The sequence below is a fragment of the Oncorhynchus mykiss genome, chromosome 31 (assembly GCF_013265735.2).
Source record: "Oncorhynchus mykiss isolate Arlee chromosome 31, USDA_OmykA_1.1, whole genome shotgun sequence".
NCBI lineage: Eukaryota > Metazoa > Chordata > Actinopteri > Salmoniformes > Salmonidae > Oncorhynchus > Oncorhynchus mykiss.
In genome coordinates this window covers 41,093,963-41,113,471 of record NC_050571.1, presented here as the reverse complement: position 1 = coordinate 41,113,471, position 19,509 = coordinate 41,093,963, and the positions used below count along the sequence as shown (strand labels likewise).

The 19,509-nt window shown below is 42.3% G+C and overlaps 1 protein-coding gene and 1 long non-coding RNA gene across 6 annotated transcripts in view; one reads left to right on the top strand and one right to left on the bottom strand.

The window, feature by feature from the left end:
* The window catches only part of LOC110505174, a 25,714-nt gene extending 6,205 nt beyond the window's left edge, over positions 1-19,509 (top strand). Inside the window, exons 5-6 of one of the 3 annotated variants that reach the window (XR_002470703.2) lie at positions 3,527-3,594; positions 18,047-19,509. This is a non-coding gene — a long non-coding RNA (uncharacterized LOC110505174). Of the gene's footprint in view, positions 1-3,526; positions 3,595-6,445; positions 7,794-18,046 lie in introns of those variants that run through there. The other 2 variants (XR_005041254.1, XR_005041255.1) reach the window with 2 other exon arrangements.
* Positions 13,922-16,883, bottom strand: LOC110505171 (C1GALT1-specific chaperone 1). 3 transcript variants are annotated; one of them, XM_021584199.2, is made up of 2 exons: positions 16,786-16,883; positions 13,922-15,408 (listed from the first exon to the last, which is right to left on the bottom strand). In XM_021584199.2, exon 2 carries the CDS (start codon positions 15,384-15,386, stop codon positions 14,430-14,432), a length of 957 nt encoding a protein of 318 aa, XP_021439874.2. In that variant the 5' UTR covers positions 15,387-15,408; positions 16,786-16,883; the 3' UTR covers positions 13,922-14,429. The 3 variants fall into 3 exon arrangements, with proteins under 3 accessions (XP_021439874.2, XP_021439875.2, XP_021439873.2); XM_021584200.2 differs by lacking the exon at positions 16,786-16,883 and adding an exon at positions 16,562-16,772; XM_021584198.2 differs by lacking the exon at positions 16,786-16,883 and adding an exon at positions 16,558-16,767.

Sequence of the window (19,509 nt, the reverse complement as noted above, 5' to 3'; positions counted from 1 at the left end):
TAACACAAAATGTGGAGAAAGTCAAGGGGTGTGGATACTTTCTGAAGGCACTGTTTGTTCAGTACAACGTCTTACTTGGCCCGTTTTCTACATGGACGAGCCTTTAGGATCAGGCTCCGTCCATGTAATCCTGTTAATTAATGGCCACGATGATGCTTTCATTAACTCAAGAGTTCCAGAGTTGGAAATGGCTTACCACTAGATCGGCCCTCAGTAAATCTGAGTTCCAAGTGGGAAACTCAGACCAGAATGTTGATACCCGAGTTTACAAGTTGTGATGTTTCTCCACTTACCTTTTAACTCTAACCAAAAGATTGTAAAACAAATCAAAATCGAATTTATTTATATAGCCCTTCGTACATCAGCTGATATCTCAAAGTGCTGTACAGAAACCCAGCCTAAAACCCCAAACAGCAAGCAATGCAGGTGTAGAAGCAAAACAAAGCCATTTTCAATGCAGTTTGACCCATACAGTATAGTACAGTGTATTCAGATCCCTTCCCTTTTTCCACATTTTGTTACATTACAGCCTTATTCTAAAATGGATTAAATACATTTCTTCTACTCAATCTACACACCCCATAATGACTAAGCAAAAACAGATGTTGAATTTTTAAAACAGATACCGTACTTGCACGAGTATTCAAGACCCTTTGCTATGAGACAAGAAATTGAGCTCAGGTACATCCATATGATTTGTCAGTACAATATATAAATGTTTTGCTGATACAGTGGTTCAGTTTGATCATCCTTGAGATGCTTCTACAACTTGATTGCAGTCCACCTGTGGTAAATTCAATTGATTGGACATGATTTGGAAAGGCACACACCTGTCTATATAAGGTCCCACAGTTGACAGTGCATTTCAGAGGACAGTGTATGTTGCATTGATCTGATCTGTAATAGACTATGGCAGTATAGTGTATAGTTCGGCAGCCCGGACATCTTTGGAAAGGCTAGTTGTCATACAGGGGCAAGGACTCAGAATATGTAGTGGGGCGTTTCGGACGTCCCCAATGGCTGCACTACATGTGGAGAAGGGGGATATGTCATTGCAGATTAGGAGACGACAGCTGGAAATTAATTATTCTGTTAACCTACAGGGACATGGGGTGTCTCATCCTGCAAAAGGGATTTTACAGGCCTGCTGGGAACATGAGAGAAGACAGAATACGAGCTTTGGGTGGGTGGGTAATATCCAGGCGAAGGAAATGGGACTGTATGGAAGGGAGTTTAGTACAAAGGTAGCCATTCCTGTAAACCCACCATGGCTACTCCTGCCTCTAGTAGTTGATCTAGAAGTGTTGGAGAGACGACAGAAAGATAGGGAGGGTGATGATCCATCTGATTTGTTTAAGAGACGTCTGGATACTGTGTATCAGGATTTTGTGGCCAAATACACAGATGGTTCAAAAGATCCAAAGACCGGACGTCAGCATTTGTAGTGCAGGAATCTGGGGTGGAAGTCAGGAAATGTATTACAGATGGTCTTGCAGTGGGTGGAGGAAATCAAAGCAGATGGAGTAGTTATTTGCTCTTATTCATGTGTAGTGTTGATAAGTCTCCAAGTCATTTAGGTCACGTAGCAGACAATACCTGCTTTATGAGGTGCTAAAAACCCATGGCAGGATTAGACAGATGGGTATATAGGTTTACTTGGGTCCCAGCCCATGAGGGGATGGAGGGGAACGAGGCAGTTGATGTACTGGCTAAACAAGCACTTAGAAGTGGGAATGTTGATGTTGAAGTTACAATGAGCAAGGCAGAGGCAAAAAGCCTGATATGGACCGTGATGGTGCAGAGATGGCAGGAGTAGTGGAATAGAGATGCTAAGGGTAGGCATTTATTTCAAGTACAGAGGAAAGTCAGTGAGGGGAAGACTGTAGGAAGGGACAGAACAGAGGAGGCTATTTTTACAAGATTAAGGGTGGGACACAGCCGGTCCGTAAAGTGTGATTTATTGCCAGGAAACCGAGACGTGGAGCATGTATCACTACAGTGTGGGCAGTTTAGAGGGAAAGAGAGGCTGAGGTCTAGTATGAGGGAGAAGGAGATACAGGATATTAGTTTAGAGGTATATTGAGTAGAACGTCATTAGAAATAGTCTCAAATATTTTATATGTTTTAAGAGCAACAGGGCTGGCAGGTAGGATTTAGTTTCTCCCGGTCTCTGGCCCACACTCCAGTACAGTAGGTGGCGGTAATGCATCAAAACATTTCTGCAGCATCGAAGGTCCCCAAGAACACACTGGCCTCCATCATTCTTAAATGGAAGAAGTTTGGATCCACCAAGACTCTTCCTAGAGCTGGTCGCCCTGACAAACTGAGCAATCGGGGTTGAAGGGCCTTGGTCAGGGAGGTGACCAAGAACCCGATGGTTACTCTGACAGAGCTCCAGAGTTCCTCTGTGGAAATGGGTGAAACTTCCAGAAAGACAACCATCAATGCAGTACTCCACCTTCAGTAAAAGGCACATGACAGCCCGCTTGGAGTTTGCCAAAGGCACCTAAAGACTCTCAGACCATGAGAAACAAGATTCTCTTGTCTGAAGAAACCAAGATTGAACACTCTGGCCTGAATGCCAAGTGACACATCTTGAGGAAACCTGGCACCATCCCTACGGTGAAGTATGGTGGTGGTAGCATGCTGTGGGGATGTTTTTCAGCGGCAGGGACTGGGAGACTAGTCAGGATCGAGGAGAAAAATGAACGGAGCAAAGTACAGAGATCCTTGATGAAATCCTTCTCCAGAGCCCTCACGACCTCTGACCAGGGCAAAGGTTCACCTTCCAACAGAACAATGACCCTAAGCACACAGCCAAGACAATGCAGGAGTGACTTCGGGACAAGTCTCTGAATGTCCTTGAGTGGCCCAGCCAGAGCCTGGACTTGAACCCCATCGAACATCTCTGGAGAGAGCTGAAAATAGCTGTGCAGTGACGCTCCCCATCCAACCTGACAGAGTTTGAGAGGATCTGCAGAGAACAATGGGAGAAACTCCCCAAATACAGGTGTGCCAAGCTTGAAGCGTCATACCCAAGAAGACTTGAGGCTGAAATCGCTGCCAAAGGTGCTTTAGCAAAGTACTGAGTAAAGGGTCTGAATAATTATGTAAATGTTTATTTTTAATACATTTTGAAAAATGCCGAAACCCGTTTTTGTTTTGTCATTATGTGTGTGTAGCTTGAAAGGGGGGGTTTAATCCATTATAGAACAAGGCTATAACATAACAAAATGTGGAAAAGGTCTAGGTCTGAATACTTCCCGAAAGCACTGTTTTGACACATTGTCAATATAAGCAAGCAAACAAATTTATTAATAGCTACATTAATCCCACTGGTTGAAAAGCACTAATGCATTCATGCCTTAGTTATGACTCACCAACTGGGAATTAACGAGTTCCTGAAAACCTTCCGAAAGCACCATTATGTCAGCCTGTAATTGTCATACACCAACATTGCTGTTTTGACACTTCCTGTTGGTATGAAGTGCATGTGAGGTGGTGTTTCCTTGACAATTGGTTTCAGGCCATAATGGTGGAGGGCAAGCAATATGCGCTTGGTGTCGGAGTCATGAAGATGTCTGCAGAAAACATGTAATTATCACGACTTTCCTATTTACACCACAGAAATGTACTTGTACACGACATCACCAAAAGTATGTGGACACCCCTTTAACACCTGTTGCTGACTATCAAATCGCGCACACAGCCTTGCAATCTCCATAGACAAACATTGGCAGTAAAATGGCCTTACTGAAGAGCTTAGTGACTTTCAACATGGCACCGTCATAGGATGCCACCTTTCCAACAAGTCAGTTTGTCAAATTTTCGACCTTGTAGAGTGGCCCGGTCAACTGTAAGTGCTGTTGTTGTGAAGTGGAAACGTCTAGGAGCAACAACGGCTCAGCCATGAAGTGATAGGCCACACAAGCTTACAGAATGGGACCGCCAAGTGCTGAAGCGCATAAAAATCGTCTGGCCTCGATTGCAACACTCACTATCGAGTTCTAAACTGCCTCTGGAAGCAATGTCAGCACAAGAACTGTTCGTTGGAAGCTTCATAAAATGGGTTTCCATGGCTGAGCAGCCGCACACAAGCCTAACACGGAACCCAAATCGGCTGCGCGCGTGCGCTATTGTGCATACATTTATTTTGTCCCCCTACATCAAACGCGATGATGACACAAGGGTTAAAATATCAAAACATACCTGAACCAATGACATTAATTTGGGGACAGGTCGAAAAGCATTAATAATCTTAGAACTACCCATCCTGGATCCGGGAGAATTGTCATCAACTACACTAATTAGCATAGTGCAACGGTCAAAAAATATTACTAGAAAATATTCATGAAACACAGCTTAGCCTTTTGTTAATTACCCTGTCATCTCAGATTTTGAAATTATGCTTTACAGCCAAAGCAAGACAAGCGTTTGTGTAAGTTTATCGATAGCCTAGCATAGCATTATGTCCAGCTAGCAGCAGGAAGCTTGGTCACAAATCAGACAAGTAATCAAATAAAATTGTTTACCTTTGATGGGCTTCAGATGTTTTCACTCACGAGACTCCCAGTTAGACAGTAAATGTTCCTTTTGTTCCATAAAGATTATTTTTATAGCCGAAATACCTCCGTTTCTTGTCCACGTTTTGTTGAGAAATCCACCGGAAATTGCAGTCACTACATCGCTGAAAAAAACTCAAAATTAGATCCATAATATCGACAGAAACATGGCAAACGTTATTTATAATCAATCCTCAAGGTGTTTTTCAAATATCTATTCGATAATATATCAACCGGGACAATTGGCTCTTCGGTAGGAGCGAGAGGAACAATGGCCGCTTTTGTCTATTACGCACAAATCACTCTGAGAGCCACCACCTGACCACTGACGCAATGTTGTCGTTCACGCTCATTTTTCAAAATAAAAGCCAGAAACTATGTCTAGTGGCTGTAGACACATTAGGGAAGCCATAGAAAAAGGAATCTGGTTGAAATCAAATTGATTTATATAGCCCTTCGTACATCAGCTGATATCTGTACAGGTGCTGTACAGAAACCCAGCCTAAAACCCCAAACAGCAAGCAATGCAGGTGTAGAAGCACGGTGGCTAGGAAAAACTCCCTAGAAAGGCCAAACCCTAGGAAGAAACCTAGAGAGGAACCAGGCTAAGTGGGGTGGCCAGTCCTCTTCTGGCTGTGCTGGGTGGAGATTATAACAGAACATGGCCAAGATGTTCAAATGTTCATAAATGACCAGCATGGTCCAATAATAATAAGGCAGAACAGTTGAAACTGGAGCAGCAGCACGGCCAGGTGGACTGGGGACAGCAAGGAGTCATCATGTCAGGTAGTCCTGAGGCATGGTCCTAGGGCTCAGGTCCTCCGAGAGAGAGAGAAAGAAAGAGAAAGAGGGAATTAGAGAGAGCACACTTAAATTCACACAGGACACCGAATAGGACAGGAGAAGTACTCCAGATATAACAAACTGACCCTAGCCCCCCGACACAAACTACTGCAGCATAAATACTGGAGGCTGAGACAGCTGTGCTATAGTCATTTACCAGCTATGGAAATACGTTGTACAGGACTTATTCACTTTTATTTTCATTCAATGTCACTATTATTCACTTTGGTTTTAGAAGTGGGGGGACATAACCTGGGGGAGGACACCCAGACCACCGCCAGGTTATGTCCCCCCACTTCAAATGTCAATAATTTGATTCATTTAACATTTGAAGTGGGGGGACATAACCTGGCGGGGGTCTGGGTGTCATCCCCCAGATTTTTTGGGTGCAACTAAAGCTAATTTCCTGCATTTTTACACAATCCAATATGTTGTCTCCATTTAGAACAAAAAGTAAGGAAAAATACCCATTGTCATCAAGCTAGGTAAGAGCTCATTATTAAAAATGTTTAAGTGATTAATAAGACTGAACTAGATAAAAGGTAATTCAATAACAAATACTGTTACACCGTTAACCAGTAGCCTAACAAATGCTCCACTCTTGAAAAAATACAGACTTCACTGTCTTTATTAAGACATCCTCTATATCAAATTTCAACCAGACCAACCAGACCAACCAGCCAGCCCAACCCCCACGCCTAACCCCCACCAGTCTAGTCAATAACTCAACTCTCTCCCAACACAATTGAATTCCCAGTTCACACCTTCATTTTTTAAAATTCCCACAGGAAAGGTTTGGGGGGGGGAAAAAAAACAAAAAAAACACATACCTCATATATATTAACACACAGAAACTGCAAATCCTCCATATAATTAATCTCATATTACTAATAGTAGTGTAGAGCTCTTTTTAGTTGCATACAATATAACTGTCGCCTCATTCTGTCCCTAGGGGTCTAACACCCTACAGCTCCCCAACACACCCCACCCCCGCTTTAGGATCTTAGTTAAACATTCATTATTGGTTTTGGGTGTGTTAGGCCAATCCCAGAGTGACAACCCACAGGACGGAAGACCACCAGGGCCAGGACTGAGCAGCCCAGCAGCTAGGGATAGCCTAAATGGGCATCTCCCCTGACGTGAGCACGTTTTCAATACAGATATCTTTAGTCATACTGTATTCCATATAAGGCATTCAGACCTTATGAAAGTTGCCCAATATACCCTTAATATAGTAATACATAACTTGACATTCTGGGAGGATAACCAACCCTCCAATTAATTGCAATGCATTTCTTAGCTGCTATAAATGCTTGGTTACACAGTTTCTTCAGATAACAGTCTCCAGTATCAACATTTCCAAGCAAACAAAACAGGGAGAAGGGAGATTCTGTAGACTTGCTGAGATAAAAGAACACACTATTTGGCAGAATTTAGCCAGCCTTTGTAAGACCAAAACATATGCAAATATGTCCCCTTTTGTGTTTTACACCTCCGGCAGAGGAATGACATTTCTGAGTGCATGGAATTCAGTTTCACTGGCATATAGTACATTCTATGGATGGCCTTAAACTGCAGTCATTTATGTCTGAGATGATACGAACACGACTGGACATTCAAACACATCTGTATCCATTCATCATCATCAATAGCTTCTAACAGGTCTTCCTCACATCCTTGTTTTACATGTTTTGTGTCATCGATAAAAGCTTCTAACAACCCTTGATAGTTTGGAAATCAAGTTTGGAGGTTTGTCATACTGCCTTAAAATAGCATCTGGCCTGTCCTTGTCCAGAGTTTACTGCGCAGAGAGAATAAAGGTTTGTATCTGCAAAACTGTATCTCACCTCTGTCACAGACTGGTCTTCCCTGACTGTCTGAACCTGCTGAGACCCCTGTCACCATCTGATCTTCCTAAAATGAGGCATGACAAGGAATTGCCTTGGTGTACATGTATACATTATATTATCCAAGAATAGAACCAATGGTTGAATAATGGAAATGACCATTATTCCCAAATCCCACACTGTAGCTTTAAACTTAATCCACTGCCCTGTAGCTACTGTAGGTCTACCCATCATTTCAAGATGGAACTTTGTATCAGTCACTGATATTGTTAATATACTGCAAAATTCACCTGTGCTCTGTAGACTGGACTTCCCTGGCTGTCTGAGCATGCTGAGACCCCAGTCACCATCTGATCCTGCTAAGACACGATGAGCATAGTTTTGTGTACTGACTGCACAAGAGGGCTGCATTCCCGTGGGATGCTTGTGTAACAGGGTTGGTTATGTTTCCACTTGCCTGAAAAGAAAGGTGTGTTTAATGTTCAAGCATTCTTATTGCATTCTTATTCTTCTCCGCTGTGCAATCCAGTTTCCGAGCTGGTCATGGGTGCATCTCAGCCACGCTCAAGGTACTAAACAATCGATAAGACAGTACTGGGCAGCCGTCTTCATTGACCTGGCCAAGGCTTTCGACTCTGTCAAATCACTGTATTCTTATTGGCAGACTCAACAGCCTTGGTTTCTCAAATGACTGCCTCGCCTGGTTCACCAACTACTTCGCAGACAGACTTCAGTGTGTCAAATCGGAGGGCCTGTTGTCGAAACTTCTGGCAGTCTCTATGGGGGTACCACAGGGTTCAATTCTCGGGCCAACTCTTTTCTCTGTATATATCAACGATGTCGCTATTGCTGTGGGTGATTCCCTGATCCACCTCTACGCAGACGACACCATTCTGTATACATCTGGCCCTTCTTTGGACACTGTGTTAACTAACCTCCAAATGAGCTTCAATGCCATACAACACTCCTTCCGTGGCCTCCAACTGCTCCGAAACACTAGTAAAACCATATGCATGCTTTTCAACCGTTCGCTGCCCGCACCCGCCCGCCTGACTAGCATCACTACTCTGGACGGTTCTGACCTAGAATATGTGGACAACTACAAATACCTAGGTGTCTGGCTAGACTGTAAACTTTCCTTCCAGACTCGTATCAAACATCTCCAATCCAAAATCAAATCTAGAATCGGCTTTATATTTTGCAACAAAGCCTCCACTCACGCCGCCAAACTTACCCTAGTAAAACTGACTATCCTACCAATCCTCGACTTTGGCGATGTCATCTACAAAATAGCTTCCAACACTCTACTCAGCAAACTGGATGCAGTCTAAGCCTTATACCACCCACCACTGCGACCTGTATGCTCTAGTCGGCTGGCCCACGCTACATATTCGTCGTCAGACCTACTGGCTCCAGGTCACCTATAAGTCTATGCTAGGTAAAGTTCCGCCTTACCTCAGCTCACTGGTCACGATAACAACACCCACCCGTAGCACGCGCTCCAGCATGTATATCTCACTGGTCATCCCCCAAGCCAGCACTTCCTTTGGCGCCTTTCCTTCCAGTTCTCTGCTGCCAGTGACTGGAACGAATTGCAAAAATCTCTGAAGCTGGAGACTTACATTTTCCTCACTAACTTTAAACATCAGCTATCTGAGCAGCTAACCGATCGCTGCAGCTGTACATAGTCCATCTGTAAATAGCCCACCCAATCTACCTACCTGACCCCCATATTGTTTGTATTTACTTTTCTGCTCTTTTGCACATCAGAATCACTACTTGCACATCATCATCTGCTCATCTATCACTCCAGTGTTAATCTGCTAAATTGTAATTACTTCGCTACTATGGCCTATTTATTGCCTTACCTCCTCACACCATTTGCACACACTGTATATAGACTATTTTCTTCTATTGTGTTATTGACTGTATGCTTGTTTATTCCATATGTAATGCTGTGTTGTTGTTTGTGTCACACTGCTTTGCTTTATCTTGGCCAGGTCGCAGTTGTAAATGAGAACTTGTTCTCAGCCGGCTTACCTGGTTAAATAAAGGTGAAGTAAAACAAAAAAAGGGGGAGATCGCGAATGTCAGGTCTCCCCAGTATGAAAATGTGATGCAAGGGGTAGGTCACGTTCTGAATACTATTTTACAATGTGTACAAGTTTGCTGTCCATTGCTGATTTATACATATGGCACCTGTTAGAGATCGAGGGGCTTTCTGGGATGTGCTTTGGTATATGATTGCTGTATATAAGTCTGTTAGCTAGCATGCACCGATGTAATGGTCACATAAGCTCACTGCTAACACAGTTGCGTTCATGCTACAGATTTTACCATTGACAGCCATCAACATCATTAAGCCCTGCACAACTAACGTGCTGTTTCCTATTTAACAACAGATTATAAATAATGCTCAACTGGGACCACTGGCTGGGGTGATTTATTTGGACAAAACACAACGCAACGATTAACATATGTCATGCTAGGGGCAGTCAGACAGACGATGTTGGGATTCTTTTTTTTTTTGTTGGTGTCCCACAGATTATTTGGAAACTATCCTCGTTCTGCATTGTATGCGTTGGCCTACCTATTGTATTAAAATCACTTTTTTTTTTGCATTATTCACACAGAATTTGCAGCTTCAACTTCAGTAGCCTACCTCTCCTATTTGGGCGTGAGCGTTCAAGTGCGCCAAGTATGTGTGATCTCTTTGAAATAGAGTAGGTTGCCGACATGGATGGAGAATCACGTGGCAGTTAACTTGAATTTGAAATTAACTTAAATATGATTAGACTGTAGTTTACTACTGTGTCTGTATATAAATATTGATAATGGAAAGAAGTGGAGGGCGCTCAAACAACGTGAGTTGAAGTGCAATCAAAATATTTAATCGTGCCCACGTAACAGACCACTGCGCCACTCGGGAGGCTCCACAAACAATTTCAAATGAAAGTTTGCAAAAAATAGATAAGATTCGGCAGCCATGTAATAAATGAAGTAAATACTTGTCTATTTTTGGAAAAATCACATTGATTAACTATTTGGTCCTATCACAGTGTACTTACTTACTAATGTGTAATCATATGGAGTGAGTTTTAATAAATAAATTAAACCAGACACACGAACAACACACAGACAGGAAACAGAAACAATGACGCCTGGGGAAGGAACCAAAGGGAGTGACATATACAGTGGGGAGAACAAGTATTTGATAACCTGCAAAATCGGCAGTGTTTCCTACTTACAAAGGATGTAGAGGTCTGTAATTTTCATCATAGGTACACTTCAACTGTGAGAGACGGAATCTAAAGCAAAAATCTAGAAAATCACATTGTATGATTTTTAAGTAATTCATTTGCATGTTATTGCATGACATAAGTATTTGATCACCTATCAACCAGTAAGAATTGCGGCTCTCACAGACCTGTTAGTTTTTCTTTAAGAAGCCCTCCTGTTCTCCACTCATTACCTGTATAAAAGACACCTGTCCGCACACTCAATCAAACAGACTCCAACCTCTCCACAATGGCCAAGACCAGAGAGCTGTGTAAGGACATCGGGGGTTAAATTGTAGACCTGCACAAGGCTGGGATGGGCTACAGGACAATAGGCAAGCAGCTTGGTTCAAGTTCAAGATGACGGTCAATCACCCTCGGTCTGGGTATCCATGCAAGATCTCACCTCGTGGGGCATCAATGATCATGAGGAAGGGGAGGGATCAGCCCAGAACTACATGCCAGGACCTGGTCAATGACCTGAAGAGAGCTGGGACCACAGTCTCAAAGAAAACCATTAGTAACACACTACGCCGTCATGGATTAAAATCCTGCAGCGTACGCAAGGTCCCCCTGCTCAAGCAAGCGCATGTCCAGGCCCGTCTGAAGTTTGCCAATGACCATCTGGATGTTCCAGAGGAGGAATGGGAGAAGGTCATGTGGTGTGATGAGACAAAAATTGAGCTTTTTGGTCTAAACTCCACTCGCCGTGTTTGGAGGAAGAAGAAGGATGAGTGCAACCCCAAGAACACCATCCCAACCGTGAAGCATGGAGGTGGAAACATCATTCTTTGGGGATGCTTCTCTGCAAAGGGGACAGGACGACTGCACCGTATTGAGGGGAGGATGGATGGGGCCAAGTATCGCGAGATCTTGGCCAACAACCTCCTTCCCTCAGTAAGAGCATTGAAGATGGGTCGTAGCTGGGTCTTCCAGCATGACAATGACCCGAAACACACAGCCAGGGCAACTAAGGACTGGCTCCGTAAGAAGCATCTCAAGGTCCTGGAGTGGCCTAGCCAGTCTCAAGACCTGAACCCAATAGAACATCTTTGGATGGAGCTGAAATTCCGTATTGCCCAGCGACAGCCCGAAACCTGAAGGATCTGGAGAAGGTCTGTATGGAGGAGTGGGCCAAAATCCCTCCTGAAGTGTGTGCAAACCTGGTCAAGAACAACAGGAAACGTATGATCTCTGTAATTGCAAACAAAGGTTTCTGTACCAAATATGAAGTTCTGCTTTTCTGATGTATCAAATACTTATATCATGCAATAACATGCAAATTAATTACTTAAAAATCATACAATGTGATTTTCTGGATTTTTGTTTTAGATTCCATCTCTCACAGTTGAAGTGTACCTATGATCAAAAATGACAGACCTCTACATGCTTTGTAAGTAGGAAAACCTGCAAAATCAGCAGTGTATCAAATACTTGTTCTCTCCACTGTATAGGGAAGGTAATCAGGGAAGTGATGGAATTTTGTTTAAAGTATCGCCCTTTCTTAAACATGCCATACAAAACTGGTTACAATTCCATTTTCCCTGACACCCAAAAGTACTCATTACATTTTGACAGGAAAATGGTCCAATTCACACACTTCTCAATAGAACATCCCTTGTCATCCCTACTGACTCTGATCTGGCGGACTCACTAAACACAAATGCTTAGTTTGTAAATGATGTCTGAGTGTTGGAGTGTGCCTCTGGCTGTCCGTCAAAAATAAATACAAAATTGGGTTGTCTGGTTTGCTTAATATAAGTTACTTGAAATTCTTTATACTTATACTTTTTATACTTAAGTACATTTTAGAAATTCCATTTACTTTTGATACTTAAGTATATTTAAAACCAAATACTTTGACTTTTACTCAAGTAGTGATTACTGGGTGACTTTCACTTTTACTTGAGTAATTTTCTATTAAGGTATCTTTGCTTTTACTCAAGTATGACAATTGAGTACTTTTTTCACCACTAGGTATCGCTGCAAAATGCGGTGGTAGCCATGCTGGTTAAATGTGCCTTGAATTCTAAATAAATCAGACCGTGTCACCAGCTAAGCTCATCCACGCAATCAGACCTTCTCCTCCATGCTCCACACTGGCAACCACACATGCGCAGATCCTCCATTCACCTACTCTGCTTCTCACAAAGACACGGCAGTTGGAACCAAAAATCTCCAGTTTGGACTCATCAGGCCAAAGGCCAGATTTCCACGGGTCTAATGTCCACTGCTTGTGTTTCTTGGCCAAAGCAAGTCTTCTTCTTATTGGTGTCCTTTAGTAGTGGTTTCTTTGCAGCAATTCGACCATGAAGGCCTGATTCACACAGTCTCCTCTGAACAGTTGATGTTGAGATAGTTCTGTTACTTGAACTCTGTGAAGCATTTATTTGGGCTGCAATTTGTGAGACTGGTAACTCTAATGAACTTATCCTCTGCAGCAGAGATAACTCTGGGTCTTTCTTTCCTGTGGCGGTCCTCATGATAGCCAGTTTCATCATAGCGCTTGATGGTTTTTGCAACTGCACTTGAAGAAACTTTCAAAGTTCTTGAAATTGTACAGATTGACTGACCTTCATGTCTTAATGATGAACTGTTTGCTTATTTGAGCTGTTCTTGCCATAATATGGACTTGGTCTTTTGCCAAATAGGGCTATCGTCTGTATACCACCCCTACCTTGTCACAACACAACTTGTTGGCTCAAACCCATTAAGAAGAAAATAAATTTCACAAATAAATTTAAGACACACCTGTTAATTGAAATGCATTCCAGGTGACCTGAAGATGGTTGAGATCATACCAAGAGTGTGCAAAGCTCTCAAGACAAAGGGTGGCTACTTTGAAGAACCTCAAATATAAAATATATTTTGATTTAACACTTTTTTGGTTATTACATGATTCCATGTTTATTAAGATGTGTGTGTGTGTGGGGGGGGGGGGGGGGGGGTTATACAAAAAAAGGGATCACTACTTTCTCCTGGCCAGTCTGTCATGGAAAGAGCAGGTGTTCCTAATGTTTTGTACACTGTGTATAAAGATGATACTGTATCTCTATCATTCTCTTTGGTTACCACATATGACTGGGAAAAATCTATTCGAACGGCGCTACAACTGGTAATTACTAGTCAGAAACATCTATTTTAGCCATATTACATTAGTCCCTAAAAGTGTGTGTGTAAGTGTGCGTGTCATATATATATATTTTTAGCTTATCAAAAACAAGGGGTAAGATGATAATGCTTCACTATGAGCTAGGACAATTTTGCTTTACAGTCCTCTATATTTGGTTTAGCACTTTTTATCATTAAGAACTATGATTTGCCACTGACTGAATGCAGCAACAGAACAGTCATTTCATTTAGTTGTTGGTATTAGGAGGATAAACATGGCTGTCAATTTCAGTCAATTTTTATTTCACCTGGTTTTCCAAGTGGGTAAAATAGTTACAAAATAAACAAAAAACAAATCCACCAACATTCATTTCATTACAATGACAACAATCATGTGTAGCAAACTATTTGTTTACAGACTTTTACAGTCATCTCAATACTTGATCAATTTCACCAAATGTTCACTCTGTGTGGCCTTGTATTAGCCTAATTAAACCAAATTAGCCACACATACCAATGAAAATAAATAAATCAATTGTGTGAAAGAAGTAGATATATTTCTTCATAGCACTGCATTAGCCTACATCTGTTCATTCATTCTTCACAACCACAATTGTATTGTGCGGAGTGCAAATTTCAAAAGGTATAAAAGACTAAAGACTAATGATTTGCCACCCTCCCTCATGTATACAAACTGAATAAGAAAACAGTTCAACAGTTCAACTTGACATTACACAGCAGCAGTCTTTTTAATTCCATGTCTGGCCCAAAGGGGGAAGCCTTGCACTTTAATCATTGTCAGAGCCATCGGGGGGCAGGAATATCAAGGAATCATGGAAGTTGTGCCCATACGGGCGTAGTCTGTAAACCCCAAACATCATGACCTGCATCTGGTTTGGTGACATTCCGCTAAAGGTGATGGCTAAGTCAGAGCAACAGCCCTCCACCACATCCAAAGAGTTTTTTGACATGCCGTCTTCGATGAGTGAACCCACACTCTTACTGTTGAACAGCCCCTTGCCCTGTGTGTCCTCACCATTCTCTGCAAAGACCCCAGTGTACTTCAGACATATAGCCAGCTGTTTCTCCTCGCTTAGCTTCCAAAGGGACCTGCCTCGCTCTGGACACTTCTCCCCGTCTTTGAACACGTTCACCAGCCTTCTGAGGGCCTCGTAGCTCAGCACGATGCCGCTCTCATACTCAACGTACTCCAGTTCGCCCGATTTCACGGTGTGGCCGATGTAAAAGGGCTCGTTGGGGTCTTTGGCCAGAACGAGGTACTTGAGGTTCTCAATAATGGCAAAGGTGGTAGGCCGCGCCACAAAGAACCAGCGCAGGTCACCGGAATTGTCGTACGCGTGCTTCAGGGCCTTGTGCAGCTTGGCCCACTCGTCCTGTTCGTTAAGGTCCACCGCTTCCAGAGCTTTGGCTGACTCAGAGCTGTAGAATACAGCCTGGTCGCAGTGTTTACCCCAGGTGTCCTTGGCTGTGGCCCAATACACTAGGACCTTAGGCTGAACCATGATGACGCAATAGACTCGCACCTTCTGGCTCAGCTCCACCATCTGGGGCTCGGACAGGCTCTGTAGCTCATCGTTGGTGGGAGCCTTGATGTGGTGGTGGTGGTGCTGGTCCTCTGGGCTAGACTGCATGCCCGGTGTGAAGCTCCCTAACAGGGACAACAACAGGCAGAATATGCCTCCCAGGGCCATCCCCTTCATGAAGGAGCTGCCTTCCGACAACATGTTAGTTTGTCAGCAGCACACACTGTGAAAGTAGGAAACAAACATTAATTTGCCCTATTACTAATCAAATGGATAGTCATGGTGGTGGTAAAAGGCTCAAAATAAAGAAGCTAGCTATCTAGCTACATAACAAGTGACTGTCATTTCATGTTGAGTGTAAAAAAAAACTATACTGAACAAAAATACTACAATACTACATGCAACAATTTCAACGATTTTACTGAGTTACAGTTCATATAATGAAATCTGTCAATTGAAATAAACGAGGCACTAATCTATGGATTTCACATGACTGGGCAAGGTCTCAGCCATGGGTGGGCACAGGCCTAACACTTGAGACAGGCTAGGCCTTGCTCCCAAGTGGGTGGGCCAATCAGAAGGAGTTTTTCCTTACAAAAAGGCTTTATTACAGACATGAAACTGAGTAGTATTTCTCAGGTGTTTCTCAGGTGAATAAGCCGGATGTGGAGGTTCTGGGCTGGCGTTGTTACACGTGCTCTGCGGTTGTGAGGCCAGTTGGACGTACTGACAAATTATCTGGCAACAGCTCTGGTGGACATTCCTTAGTCAGCATGCCAATTGCACATTTCATCAACTTGAGTTATATTGTGTTGTGTGACAAAACTGCACAATTTAGAGTGGCATTTTATTGTCCCCAGCACAAGGGTAATGTAATGATCATGCTGTGTAATGTTCATGCTGTTGAATCAGATTATTGATATGCCACACCTGTCAAGTGGATTATCTTGGCAAATGTAAACATATGAGAGAAATAAGCTTTTTGTGCATATGGATCTTTCTAGGATCTTTCATTTCAGCTCATGAAATCATGGGACCAACACTTTCCATGTTGCGTTCGTGCAGTGTGGGGAGGTGCGCGCTCGGACTGTACATCCCCCGAGAATGGTGGTATATGAGCCGCGTAGTAATGTTACAAAGGGACGCCGTACTATCGCGTCTCGGCGTCTGTATGATTTACGCTTAATTTACGTCTCGGCGTCTAGACTATGATTTACGCTTAATGAAGCTGTCGAACTACCGTCAGTACAATCTTGTTAGCTTGCTTGTTAGGTAACAGTACAGATAGCTAGCTACCTTAGCTATAATCACAACATGGCAAAATATCTCATTAAGACAAACGTTTAAACCAAAACATCAAGAAAACACTTACCTACAAACGACTGCCGCTGGCTAAGAATTCCCTCCCTTATTTTTAGTTTCCACTCCTGTCGAGAGCGGTGTCAGGTGCTGTGGCAGATGAAGGGGCCTGGGTTCCGGTCTAGAAGCAAAGTTTCGACTGCTCCTACAGTTTTGCTTCGGTACTGCAGTCTAACTGACGCTCGGACCAGAAAGACAATTCCCACAAACGTTTAAACCAAAACATCAAGAAAACACTTACCTACAAACGACTGCCGCTGGCTAAGAATTCCCTCCCTTCTTTTTAGTTTCCACTCCTGTCGAGAGCGGTGTCAGGTGCTGTGGCAGATGAAAGGGCCTGGGTTCCGGTCTAGAAGCACAGTTTCGACTGCTCCTACAGTTTTGCTTCGGTACTGCAGTCTAACTGACGCTCGGACCAGAAAGACAATTCCCACATAGACAAATCAGATTAGAAAATTCCTAACATGAGACATTGGTCTTGATCTCCACTATAAAAAGCATCTAGACATTATCTCACGTCTTTTACAATAACATTATCTCACATTTCTTTTAGAATAACATTACGTTTTCAACAGCGGAGATTTGTATAAACCTTGAAGTCTGTCTCTCTGACATTTGCAACATTGTTTCAATATTCAAATTCGATCTCATACTGTCCCAAAGTGTCGGGAGTCGGGACGAGACAGACAGGCAGCGTTTCTCAGCCAGTCGAAATCATGAATCGGTTGGCATAATTTTATGGATATATGCAACAAAAAATCTATTGAAAAAATGTTAAACAAAACGCAGCTAATTTGCATTCTTTCCAGCATCAGTTTGAAGACGTGTTGCTCCTGACGAGTGAGCACATTTTCTATGCCAGGCGAAATCGCGCCTCATCTAATGAATTTATCCCCTGCAGCAGAGGTAACTTTGGGTTTTCCTCTCCTTTGGTGGTCCTCATGAGAGCCAGTTTCATCATAGCGCTTAATGTTTTTTGTGACTGCACTTGAATAAACTTCCAAAGTTCTTGAAATGTTCCGTATTGACTGACATTAAAGTAACAATGGACTGTTGTTTCTCTTTGCTTATTTGAGCTGTTCTGGCCATAATATGAACTTGGTCTTCTACCAAATAGGGCTATCTTCTGTATAGCTTCTCATGAAGCTGATTGAGAGAATGCCAAGAGTGTGCAAAGCTGTCATCAAGGCAAAGGGTGGCTGCTTTGAAGAATGTCATATATCAAATATATTTTTTATTTGTTTAACACTTTTGTGGTGTCTACATGATTCTATATATGTTATTTCATAGTTTTTATATCTTCACTATTATTCCACAATGTAGAAAATAGTACAAATAAAGAAAAACCTTGAATGTGTCCAAACTTTTGACTGGTTCTGTATATCTGTTTTCTATAAATCTCAGATACAGATACACTGGGATATTATCAAGACTAGCAATTTAGCTTATTTTCCCATTCTTTTGGACAATAGCCAATTTCTTCTTGTTTCCACTGCCATCAGATTCAAGTTCACCATCCGCTTCCGCCATCGTCCTCGAGTCCATCCACCTTCCATAGTCTTTCAGAAGGCTGATAATATCCTCAAAAAGTTCTACAACTGCACCATTGAGCTCCACCATCTTGACTGGCTGCATCATCGCTTGAAATGACAACTGCTCGGGGCCAAACCAGGAGGAAGGCCCTAAAACTTGTCAGACTCCAACCACCCAAGTCATAGACTGTTCTCTCTGCTACCGCATGGCAAGCGATACCGGAGCACCAAGTCTGTGACCAGAAGGCACCTGAGCAGCTCCTACCCCCAAGCCATAAGATTGGTTAATCAAATGGCTACCTGGACAATTTACTTTACACTGACCCCCTCTAATATTTATGCTTGTAAGCATTTCATTGTAAAGTTGTACCTGTTGTATTTGATGCATTTGACCAATACAATTTTATTTGATTTGATTTAGTCCTCCACTCCATCCTGCTCTTGGAATCCTCTTGATAGCTCATATCTGTGGCTTGGGGGGACCATTGATTCATGAAAAATATAACTTATAATTGCCTCATGAGCTTAGTTGAACTGTACCTCATCAGAACCTAAAATATAAGCTTGATTTACTCCAGTGTTTGTATCAAAGTAAATGTGAACAAACACTATATAGCCTCAAAAGATGGTTAAAGCTATCATTTAGATGTCATGGATGGTCAGTCCTTGCATCCTATTGCTCTGTCTATGAATTTGAGAGTGGTTGCATTTCTCCAGCCCCATCCCTCTTTACCGAAACGGGGGCAGGGAGAAAGCTTAGTTATTGTTTCAACTGCTGATTACCGCTTTAAACTATTTGTGTGACAATAGTAAATGTCACTTATTTCGACACGAACCAGATACAATGCCATTGTACAAACTTTGAAATGGATATCATCACCATAACTCATCATATAATATTTTATTTTGTATAGCCTAATGTTGAAATTAGATTTTGACACATCATAATTGTTTTTTCATTTTGAAATTGAGTAATACAATATTCTATGATGGAAGTCTAGTCCTGCTTGTTTTCATGACTATTTTTTCATCACTATTTTTCACCTAAGAATGAGCAGATGAGATGATGTATAGAGGTAAGATCAAGACACCAGATTGTTTTCAACAGCAATTTCTGAAACCTGTAGACAACCATATGACAACCTTATAAATCACTTACAACATTCTGGGCCTTTTGATCATACTCCTATTTCCTGTTATTAAAAACCTTTCATTTTGACAAAGAGACCTTAAAACCTCTTTGACACACCACACACTACGTCATACTTTGTACCCTATTGAACTTTTCTCTGATCTTTTTTTCAACAATCACTAAGGTTATATATGATCAAGGTTGTGTGAAATGTAAATGATAGGATGGTTTTGCAAATACATATACAATAATACTTAATTTGTTATGTATAACATTCAACAGGCTTCCCATATAAACTGAC

Coding starts and splice junctions, on each gene's coding strand:
- LOC110505171 (XM_021584199.2), bottom strand. CDS start 15,386: ATGTTGTCGGAAGGCAGCTCCTTCATGAAGGGGATGGCCCTGGGAGGC.